Source organism: Coptis chinensis, chromosome 8 (genome assembly GCF_015680905.1).
Source record: "Coptis chinensis isolate HL-2020 chromosome 8, ASM1568090v1, whole genome shotgun sequence".
NCBI lineage: Eukaryota > Viridiplantae > Streptophyta > Magnoliopsida > Ranunculales > Ranunculaceae > Coptis > Coptis chinensis.
Genome location: NC_141463.1, coordinates 2,835,574 through 2,847,537, shown reverse-complemented (window position 1 = coordinate 2,847,537; position 11,964 = coordinate 2,835,574). Strand labels below are relative to the sequence as shown.

The following is an 11,964-nucleotide window of genomic DNA, read 5'->3' as shown; positions in this document are numbered from 1 at the left end:
CCCACTCCTTTTATGAGATCTCCCTTCTACTCCTTTTTTGAAGCCATGATTTTAAAACCCCTACCAAGTGTAGGCCGATTGTTGAATTGAAAAACGTGTTCTTGGGCAAGCGTGTTTGTAATAGCTCCTTTTGATACATCTGCCTTATCAGTTAGGAAGATAATTTTCTTGGAAATCGAAGGATTTAAGAGATCTATAAACCCTATCTCCTTATTCTCCTTCCTAGTTGTGTTGCTATCTTGACCTAGAGTGTTCAAATCCAGCTGATGGTTTAGACCTGACCCATTAGGTGTACTTGCTTGTTGACTCACCAGAGAACTTGAATGGGCCAGCTTACCTTGATCAGAGACTACCAAGGTACTTGGCGTGTTGCACTTACTTCTTTCTGAACCAAGGCCCAATTCCACATTTGTTAGCCCATTTGGTTGTTCTGGACCAGGGCCCAACAAACTTGACCCACCATTTCTGCTCTGTGGACTACTGCCTTGTTGACTTAAAAGGACCGTTATATGTCTGTTGGTGTTTTTATCCGTTAATAGATCCGTTGGGTCTGAGCCAGTGGACCCATCAGTGGTACTAGCATTTGTACTTCTGGCCTTGTCACGACTCTCCCTAGTAGATGGTGATGTAGACACTTGCCACCTGTCCTATCTAGCTCTACCAGTACTATTCCGACCCCCATATTCTTGGGCTTCACCTCCGGTGGCCGGTATTTCATCAAGACGAAGTTTTTCCGGTGTGCCTGAAATTGAAATAATCTGCTTTCCTGTGTAAGCAATACCATTATAAAACTTGTTAGCACGTAGTTGACTAGTAAAGATTAGTCTGATATCCTTTGGTGATCCTCCACATTTTACCAGATCATATCTATGTTGTGCCCGAATTCTACATGTGTATTGGTCATGCCCAATAACACCACAGAAGAAACAGAATACCTCCAGTTTTTCATATTTGAACCTGACCACCATCGTTTTGCCCGTCTCCAATCTAACTTTTTGGTCCTTAGCTAATCTTTCCTTGGTATCCAGCTCCACCCTAACTCTTGCTACTAGTTTTCCAAACTCCGGTGGGCATGACAAGTCCACCTCAAGGACCTTGCCCAGATCAGCACCTATTTTCCATATATTGGCTTTATTGAATTTAACTTTGGGTAACTCCCATATCTGTACCCATAACTGGACAAAATCGAAGTGATACTCGTTCAGCTTGTTCATCCTATCCCACTCTTTGACTGAGAATATGTACCCATACAGGACCCAGGGCCCATTCTTTAGAACATGGTGGGGTTCATTTCCTTCAGCAAACACAATTTTTACATGTTCTCTGTCAATGAGTTCAAAGGTAATCCTACCCTTTGTTTGCCAAGTTCTATGCAAATCCTCTCCCAATCCGTCCAGATTGATAGTGTGCCCTCCATATATCTTACCTACTGCTGTAAGGGAATCATCAACCGGTTCCTCGATATTTATGCAATCTATATCAACTACCGCATTTTTTCTAGTAAAGAACATCCGTTGCATATCATGTTGGAGTTGATCAATCTTGCTCTGTTTTGTCTCGACCCCGAAGATGATTCCCCAACAGTTATCTCCTTAACAGACATAGTTAATCTAGTATAGAGAACCTTTAAACTCCAGAACCCCAGTTACTGGATGAAACCAGTTGGAAGGAGAGTGGTTATGAGTTGTGATTTGGGGGGGGTGGTTACAGAAAGGTGGATGGCTGTGTATTTTTTGAGTTGGAGCGTTAGACAGATACAAGGTTAAAAATAAAGAATGATAAGACTAGTAATACTTCCTCTGAGCTATTCAGAAGAGGAGATTAGATAGAGTTTTGAAATTTGAATTCAAAGGAAAAAGAGGGGGAAATGAATGCTCTGCTATCACCCGCAGAAGAGGCTTTGGAAACAATGTCTAAAGCACACAAGTATGGTACCGAATAAGGTTGAGAATGTTTATTTTAGAGAGAATAATGTAATCAACAAATTTTAGTTTATCTTTCAAACAATCAAATCTCTTTGATTTCATTAGAATATTTCAATTTCGGTGTTTTTTACTTCATAATTCCAAAAAAACCCCGAAAAGTTTGACCAACCCGTGTAACCCAACCAAATCCGAATTGGTCGGGCTAAGGTTTGGGCTGAAAATTTAAGGACCGACTAGGGTCCCAGGCTCGGGTTGAAGCATTTGAAACTCAGGTTGGGCTCGAGTTATGCCTCAACCCGACCCAACCCACCCGAGTTCAACCCCTAAGCCCAATTGTCCATTATCTATAAGCCTACTATGTCAAATTTGGAGGCTCAACAGTTTATGGGCTAGCCTATTGTTTATAAGCCCAGCCGCAATTGGTAACTTTTGAGTGATTTTTGGATAGATCTCATGAATACTGATTTGGTTTAACAAAATTGTACAAATCTCTAAATCACTTGGATTTGCTATGTTATAATTTTTTAGGAAGATTTATAACCGCTGGATGGGGTCCTTCGGCCCCACACCGTTCTGTTTTGTTAGATAGATGGGCCTGGGTGGGCTTGGGCTTCATCATGATAAATGATCCAACTATCCACGTACGCAGATAAGTTTCTCGTTACCTTGTTTGGGTACACCAAATTTTAGCGGGACACATAAATTGTTCGAAACTTTGAAAATCCTCAAATCAAACACATCCTCAAATTTCAATAAAAAAACGTTACACAATTGCCTCGAGTACAGTGTTGAAGACCAAACAACCCTTTTTCTAATGGTAATCTTTCTGTCTCTCTCTCTGTACACGTGCAACTTTTCTAGGGCTTTTCTAATTTTTGTTAGGGTTATAACAGGAAAAATCAAAAGAAGATGAAATTGAGTTTGAAGATCTTTTCGATTACAGACGAGTTCAACCCATTAGTTTCGTTACACTCGACGGTAAAATTTTCATAATATTATCTTTATATTTCTTTATAATAATTTGTCATTATTTTATTTATTGTTGATTGTAGATGATTCTGATTCGGAAAAACCATTGGTAAAACGTTTGAAGAAGGCACCGGTGGCGACAGAGGTAAGTGGGGTTTGTTTTTTTTTCAATGTTTGATTGGTTTGTGAAATTTGAGTTTTGATATATTTTTTTTGTTTGATTAGAGCTGCAATGTGGTTAATGAGATTGTTTGCGACGAGGAAGATGATTGGTTGCCGCCGCCACCTAAGGATTCTAATGATGAGCGGAAGATGGAAGATTCTACGTTAAAGGAGCTAAGGTTTGTGAGCTGATTTCCCTATTTATCTGTTATGAGATTGGATCTTATCTGCTTTTTACAGTAGTGAAAATTTTGTAAATACTAGTTTATAGGCTTCTGTTCCCATCAACTTTTGTTGGGAACTTGATATATCTTTAATTAACTGGGGAAGTTAAAATTCACGAATTGATAGATCCGTAGAGTTTGATTTTTAACGTCACATGATGGAGGAGGTAAGAACTTCATTTAGATGAATGAGCTTTGTTGAACCCCTAATCCTTAGCAGGAATTTCTTCAAATCGTGTGATCTTAAAGTCAGTATATTAGCTTTCACAAACTATAAAATGACTAAGTGAGGAAGAGTTATGGTCTACCTCTAAGTATGCTAGTGTATGTTCTAGTTTAGCTTCTCTTGTTTCATTCCTTGTAAAAGTTGTTACTCTTTACTAGATCATTGTTGTGTGATGATTTTTTCCTAATCTAGAAACACAAATATTTTGTTGATGGTCAAAGAACAATGAGAGGTATTAGATCAAGAAGAAGAAGAGATCTAGAAGATGATGAGTTGAACCATCTTCTTTAATGGCTGTTTACGTATCTTGTGAAGGGGAATCCAACTCAAAGCGTAGTTCAACTATCCTATTTATAAAATAGATTAAGTTTTCATAATTACTTGTGAATTAAGTAATTAGTGTTTAACTAGGAAACAATATCTTGTTAAGTCTTATCCAGACTCTTCTAGAAGCTCATGTTTCCCAAGTCAATAAGTCTTATTTATTGACTTGAACAACAAGGAAACATATTCAGGTTCGGATTGGGAGTTGGAGTTCTGAACTTAGTAGTTTCGGATTTGGTGTTCCTAGTCAAGAGTTGGTTCTCCGAGCCTACAACTCCAACCAGTTCCAAACCTCCAGCCGAGCCTACTATTCCAACTAGTTCCGAACCTCCAGTTCTCCGAGCCTACTACTCCAACCAATTCCGAACCTCCTCTTTTTATTTCACTTCCGAACCTAGGAAATGAGTTAGTCAGGATTTGGACTTAAAATGTGTTTTGGTACTTTCTACTCACACAAAGGCCACATCCGAGCCTTAAGAAGATGTTGTCACGTGTCCCATATCTATTTGTTAAAATATGTACACACAATTGTTAAAAAGGCCTCCTTAAACTTTTGGCTTTCATGGTTATACTAATTGGAGCTTTATGTAAGGAGGTATATTGATTATCAACCCCAAGAGAATAGAGGAGACAGGGTGAGGGTTCTAAAGTGAGAGGAAGGAATATGGAAAATAACGGTGTGGCCACTATTTAAAGAAGTAGCTTCTAGAGATTAATAATGACATCTTGTTTTCATTATTGATGCTGCTGAAGGTTTCTCCATAGATGGCCAAATGAAGGGAAGTAGTGAGGGAATAGGAATGGCGATATTCTTAAACAAAGAACTATTGCATGTGTCTAAAAGAGCAATTTCTGTTGAGAACTACAAGTGTAAAGTTGAAATTTCAACCTAGTGTATATACATTAATAGTTGAACTTTGTCAGCTAGGAACGTGATTGTTGTTTTTTTCTTTTCCTTTTTTTCCCCAGAAAGGGAATTTTGTTTTTCTTCAATTTAAGTTTGTCAGGTAGTTAAGACTGGTAAAAAAATGACTTTGTAATGATGGTTCCCAAGGTATGGAAAACTTGGAGTTCGAAGTTTTGACTTGGTCTTCATTTGGATTCCACCATTATACTGTAAGAAAATTTGTAATTGTCTACTCACTTCAATGCGGAATTGTTTACATTATGTGCTTATTTATTTACTTCCTAACCTTTCTTGCCTTTTCTTTTCTTTTTTACTAATTGGTTGTTTTATCATATCGTTACTACTAACCACATATAAAACAATTTCTTTCCACACAGGTTAAAAAAGCAAGAATTGGCATTATTTGCTCAATCAGCTGAAGATGTATTGCGAGCTGTTGAGGAGTCTGCGCGGAAACAGCTTGTGAGTTCTTTACAACCTTCTTCAGGAACTGAAGCAGAAAAGTTATCAAAACCTCCTGATGACAGGGTCAAAATTGTTATCTCTATCCAGGACAAGGACGGACAAAAGCAATTTCGCATATATAAGGTACACCTTCCAATGGCTTGCGAATTTTTTGTTTTATTTAATTAAGCTCTATATTCACTTGCACTGATTTACCAACTATATTTCCTATATGAGTGGCATCATTCACGCGATTCAACAAGTGATTTTGCTCTTGTCTGCTCTGGCGACACTTGGATCCTTTTGTCCTATTTTCAATATAATTTCCTCTTTACATAAAACTGCTTATTTGGTTAAAGAAAACCAGGTGTTTGCAGGGGAAGGGTGGATTACTTGTATTTTGAATGTATGGCTTGTCTCTGATGTCATCAAGGCTATATCATAGTTTAGTTTCTCTTTGAAATATCGTCTGCAAAATTTCATTGAATGCATGATTGTTGTCATATATCAACTAGATTATGCATCTTTTAATTGGTCATTCTAACTTGGGGACTAATTACAAATCTTATTTTTCTTGATTGTAGGATGAAAAGTTTGAAAGACTCTTCAAAATGTATGCTGAGAAAGTTAAGTGTGATGTAGGAAGTTTAGTCTTCAGTTTTGATGGAGATAAAGTTAGTGCCACAGCATCTCCTGGTGCACTGGATATGGAGGACGAAGACATAATTGAAGTGCGTACCAAGTCTAAGTAACTTGGGTAGAAATTGAAATATTGTGCAATTATGTCATTAGCTCAGTTTTCTTTTCTTTTTTGCTTCATTTTTGAGGGTGTGTATATGAATTTGAGTTCCCGTGTCAATTTTTGTGTGGGGGAGGGTTGGTAATTGTAATTAATACTTTGTTTTTGGTAAAAAAAATTTCAATCTGAAATACCACCTAGTGGGAAGTTGATGATTGGAAGTCCAGCTTTGCAAAAGTAGATTGGCAGATCGCTTTATTTAATCTTATGTGAAGAATATTGTCCAAGTTGTTTTTGGGATCAGTTAAGAAGGTTGATTTTTTGGCGTGTTTTTGCATGACATATGATGATGTTGTTTTACTGGAAGTTCAGGGAACCAGTTCATATGTCATTAGTTCTATCGGCATGGACGTTATTGTAAAAGCAGAAGGGCAGAAGGCTTGACCTTCGGTTGGCTTAAGGGTCATCTTCAAATTGCCAATCTAAATGTAGGTTTCGGTTTGATGATCCCACATCTTGATCGGTATTGAGATTCACTGGACTGATTAAGGCCAAGTATATATTCACTGACCACCATCTATGTTATTATCAATATTTTGATTCGCCACCCACTACCATAAACTAGATTTTCACCTTTAGAAGTTGCAGACTTACAGCCCAATTTATAAAAACAAAAAACGACTAAAAAAGGTATCAAATTTTACAATTTTTGACAATATGGGGACCAAATTTTTTTTCCTTATTTGATTTTTGAAATTTAGGAATTTCCCTAACACCGTTTCGAATTTGTATTATTATTTTTTTATTTTTTCAACATTGCAAATTAGAAAATTTATATTAATTTTTTTCAACATTACAAATTAATTTATATTAATTTTTTTTCAACATTACAAATTAATTTTCATTTGTATTAATTTATAAAATGAAAATTAATACAAATTATAAATGGTGTTAGATAAATTTGACGAAAGTTCCTACATTGCAAAAATCAAATAGTTTGATCCCCAAACTGTCAAGAAAATAAGTTTGGTCCCCATATTGTCAAAACGTGTAAAGTTTCATATTCTTTTTAGTCATTTTTTCTATGAAAAACGGTATGTTTTGAATGTAAATCCTTTGAATGCTAAAGGGATTCAGGAGTGGAAATAGGGAGGCACTATTCCGAGCGAGCTCTTTAGAAGTTCTGAAGAAGCAAGAGCTGCTCTGGAGATGTGCGTTGAGTGTGGTCTGAGGTTGGTTGTGGTTTCACTTAGTTGCAGAAAACAGATGCAATGGGCTGCGACTCCCAATGTGTAAATTGCAGAGTACCCTATCCCAGTCATTCCTATTGGGCGCACCATATTGATCGCTGTAGTATAATACTTCTAGACATCAGTAGGTCTTGGCTTAGTTTGATACTTAAAAACCAATCTGATGTGCATCAGTACATATCCACCAATTTTCCATCGTCTCCTTGAGATGAATATCTTGGCGGTATATATCAGATAATCAGGTTCTCCTATAGTCCTATATTACAAGATTTCGATATTATAGGTCCTGGCTCAAAGTTTGAGCCTCAAACAATTGGACTCGAAGATGGGCAGTGCAATAAGATATTGTTTTCCGAACTGCTGTGGCATATAATCATCGGACAAACTAACTGAAAGAGAAGAAAAGTGAAGAAGTATCATCATTACAAAGAAGTTGGTTGGTTACTCAAAACCAAAAATGTATCATGTTCCCAACAATAAGATGGCAGAAATTTTACACAAGCCCCACCTTGCCTTCAACAATCTTAGTGAAATTACAGATACGGTGCCAATAATATCATATACTGAAACAGAACAGGTTTTTAACACCATAGCAAAGATTAACATTAACTTCCCAACCTCTTCTAGTTTCCAAAATTATTATACTTGTGTTTTCTCTTTTGCATATTTATGTGTAGTTTTAACATACGATTATAAGTAGTTTTACTCTCCCAGTTTCTTGATTCTTCTTATATACAAATACTCAACTTCTGTTCTCCCTCCTCCCTCTTCAAAAATAGCAGATAGTACGTTCCAGATACTTATATTTAAGAAACACCTGTGAGCCTCTCCTGCTCAGTGAGGGCATGTCGAAAGTGACAACGGTGACCATAGGGGCAATTTTCTCCAGCTAGAACCATCCTGCAAACCTCAGTCTTGTAGCGTGGGTGACGAATCACAGGTCGCAGTTCATTGATGCCGTGAGCAAACTGGCAGTTGTTTCCGTAAGGGCAGTCTCCAGTCTCTTGCCATTTGTTGCAGAGCTCAGTCTTGAGCATTCCCTGATTGAACACATCAAACTCCAGTGCTTCCTGATCTTTGCTTCCTCCCGGCACAAATACACGCTGCTGTTTCATTCTCAAACAGATACATTAACAAAGCCAGTCAAATAAGTCCTTGGAAGGTAGAACATAGAAGCACAACATACGAATTTGTTGAATCTCAAAATGATATGCTATTAAATTCACTCAGATGAAATGTAAATGCTACTCCTTTGACATTTATAAAGTTGGTATTATAACGTTGACAAATGCTATGTTTGGCATTGCATACAGTTTGAGTAATTTTATCAAACAATATATAGCATATATATGCCATACTTGTACTGTCTCAATTCCTATAGCTTTAATAAGCAAAAGTTTGCACCATTTTAAACAAGCAACCAGCACAACATGCAAAGAACAGTTATTATGAATTATCAATTAGGACTGACAATTTACATACGTTAAATATAAAATTTAGATCATATGCTAACTATCTCATTACAAAGCAGCTTAATATGTTCATCCCAAACACCAAAATTCTCAGTCCAAATTATTCCATATATTGATTCATCATTTTGAGTAGCATATCTCACAGAAAAAAGTATATCCATTCAACACACTTTTCTTCAAAATCACATCAAACCCAACAGCAGCATAACTTTTTCCCAATTTTTTTTTATAATATAACTAAATCAAATGTGAAATTACACAAAAAGCCCATGTTTTATACCAGATTATGATATTGAAATTCATTTTACATTGGGTAAAATGTAATCCACCATAATTATGAACACAAATAGATCAAACTACTAAATAGATAAAAAAGGAAAAATAAAAGCGGTTATACCGTGAGATTGGTGACTGGACTTGGAACAGCAGGTGCAGGAGTACGGATTGCTGATGCAGTAATGCTGCTACTGGTCCCACCAGCACGCTCAATACCAGCTGCTTCTTCTTCTTTATTATTATTAAGTTGTTGATTCATCTTCAAATAACCACTCGACCGAATCGATATACTCTTTGGCAAAGCAACACGCTCACCTCCTTCACCCACATTACTACCACTACTCTTCTTCTCATCAAACCGAATCTTCTTCTCATCATCAATTATAACACTCGTTGGACTACTAACAACATCCACACCAATAACATGATTTCCACCGTTATAACGTCCTCCGTTATCTCCACTACCACCAATACACAGATTACGAAAATCGTTAACAATAGACAGTGACGGAAAACCAACACCAGAAGACAAATACCGGTTCCGAAACGAAACTTGTGCTAAAACAGTTAATCGTTTCATTAGATCTTTGTTTGCATTTCGAAGGTTTGAATTCTCTTGACTAAGGTTTTCTGCTTCTTTCACTGCTTCTTGAAGATGATTCAGACAGAGTCCATAACGATTAACGAGTTGTTCATAGTCTAATGTGAGTCGTGCAAGGTGGAGTCTATTTTCTGTTGCTGAAACATTGTTACTGCTTTCATCTGTACATGAACAAGGTGATGGAGTGAAAGAAAGAGACGATGAATCAAGAGAAGAAGTGAAATTATTGAAACTGCTTCGATTTGTTTTTTGTTCAAGTGATGAAATCGGACTTGTAAATGTTCTCCCATCTCCATAATAACTTTCTCTCTGCATTTTTTTTCTTCCTCTGCAACAACAATCAAATATTCAGATTCATGAAAAAGTAGTAAAAAAACAATTGAAATCTTCTTAAATTAACAATAAACGAAGATGAGATTCCATAACATTAGATCGATTGATGTTTTGTTCACCTTTATTGGAGGAGAAGAAGAAACGAGGATGGAGAAAAAATGAGGAAAAAAATGAGGAGGTGTAATAAATGAAGGAGGGAGAAGTGAGAGTGGGAGAGGGGTATTTATAGTGGAAAAACATGTTGGGGTTTTAGGGAACCGGGTTTGTTAGAAGAAAAGTGTAACAGAATTGAGGAGAAGGCCAATAAAAGACTGCCACGTTTCTAATCTTCCCCGAGTAATTTCATCATTTTCAACCTCTGGTAATTTTAAACCTCTGGTAAATATATCTTTTGGCATTTTGATGAAAATGGGTGAATGTCATGAAATTGGCGATATTTTGGTATTTTTTTTTTTTAATAATATTTTGTTTCATCATTATAGTCATTATAGTTGTATCAATCGAAAAAATTATAGTCTATACTCTGTAGTCTTATAGACTACAAGGGAAAATGATAAATTGAAAGTAATGAGATACAACTTCTGATTAAAATGAGTTGGTGACGCAGTGCAAAAAAAAAAAGTTGGGTGACGCGGTGTACTTCATTAAAGCATGCCAATATGGAAGTACCTCAAAACATCATTCGCAATCAGAATAACCAACTTTCTCCGCATACAATTTTTCACATTTACCAATCATGGAATTTATTCCATTGGTGGGCCGCTAATTCTACGCAAGCCACACAGTTGACAGTACAGCACCCCAATTTACATATCTCCCGTCCAAGTACAGTCACTATCTGTGCCATTGTAGGTTTGCATGTCTAATAAAGTGATCAACCATTTGTTTCAGTGTCACCATTTTCTGCTGGGACAAAATGTGGCATTGTCAAGTTGTTAGTTGTCAACCTAAAGGTTAATTATTAGGTTTTACTTATTTTGAATGGTAAAAACTGTATTAAATTCAACAGTTTAGAATGTCACCCGGGTTCTTTCCCACAAGGCCTAAAATTTCGATATCGGTTAATATATCGGTGTATTAAAAAACCGAGATATATCGGATATAATCGATATATTATATCGGTTTATTTAAAATGGTTTTCAACCAATATATCGATTATAAAATATCGATATTTAAAATTTCATCGAAATATATCTCGGACAATATTGGATATATATCAGAAATATCGGTGTATTTATATTTAAAAATGGTCAAAAAAAAAGTCAACCCAAAAGGTAAAATATAATGTGAATCGAATTATATATTAAATTATCGATTATATTATGGTGATATTTAAATTTATATGATGTAGCTAGAAAAAAACCGTCGATCCGGGTATCTTTTCACCACCACCCAAAAAAAAAATGTTCAATATTCGGCTATGGAGTGGATATAAACCCAACCCATCGGAAATATCGATATCGGTGTACCAATTTTCTTTTAACTTTTGTAAAATTTTTGAAAGATATAAATACAAACTTATGAGTTCAATATCGATATTTGAACATTGGGAAAATATTAGAAATTCAAATTCAATATTTTGGGCCATGCTTTCCCAAAACAAATTTTATTGAATGTCCCATCTTCATTTTATCATCATTTTTTTACCCAAAAATAAGTAAAAAAATGTTTTGGATTCAAATTCAAGTTTTTTTTATTTTTGTTTATTTTTTTTTTGAATGTGAATCTGTAATTGCATATATTAGAGCATTATCAACGCATTACCAAAAACCATATGTATGTGTGATTTTTAGCAATTTATATGATGTAGCAATTACCTTAATCCCGAGTTGAAATACGTTGAAATCTAGTCAAACATTCAATAGATCTATATCTATTATTTGTTGGGATTTTCCAACGGATCTATTTCTATCTACTGGGCTCATTCCTACGTATATTTCATCCTTCATCTATAGTTCATGATTTCGAATATAATTTTGTAGAATATTTCAGTTTTTAAAGAAATCGAAATACTAGGTCGAGAAATGCAAATTTTGAAATTTTTTCTGAATTCCGATTTCTAGAGTTGTCGAATCGGCAATTCTAAAATCTTGAACTATGTCTTCCCGTTTA

At 35.8% G+C, this 11,964-nt stretch overlaps 2 protein-coding genes across 2 annotated transcripts; one reads left to right on the top strand and one right to left on the bottom strand.

Annotated features, from left to right (window-relative positions):
- The first annotated feature begins 2,610 nt into the window (after positions 1-2,610).
- Positions 2,611-6,141, top strand: LOC147479318 (Ubiquitin-like superfamily protein). The gene is made up of 6 exons (XM_086581125.1): positions 2,611-2,742; positions 2,819-2,903; positions 2,978-3,039; positions 3,120-3,235; positions 5,115-5,325; positions 5,766-6,141. Exons 1-6 carry the CDS (start codon positions 2,740-2,742, stop codon positions 5,931-5,933), a joined length of 645 nt encoding a protein of 214 aa, XP_086437251.1. The 5' UTR covers positions 2,611-2,739; the 3' UTR covers positions 5,934-6,141.
- Positions 6,142-7,518: 1,377 nt separating this feature from the next.
- LOC147479317 (zinc finger CCCH domain-containing protein 14-like) lies at positions 7,519-10,080 on the bottom strand. Its single transcript, XM_086577395.1, has 3 exons — positions 9,972-10,080; positions 9,040-9,847; positions 7,519-8,276 (listed from the first exon to the last, which is right to left on the bottom strand). The coding sequence occupies exons 2-3, from the start codon at positions 9,832-9,834 to the stop codon at positions 7,977-7,979; spliced, it is 1,095 nt and encodes a 364-aa protein (XP_086433521.1). The 5' UTR covers positions 9,835-9,847; positions 9,972-10,080; the 3' UTR covers positions 7,519-7,976.
- Positions 10,081-11,964: the final 1,884 nt, after the last annotated feature.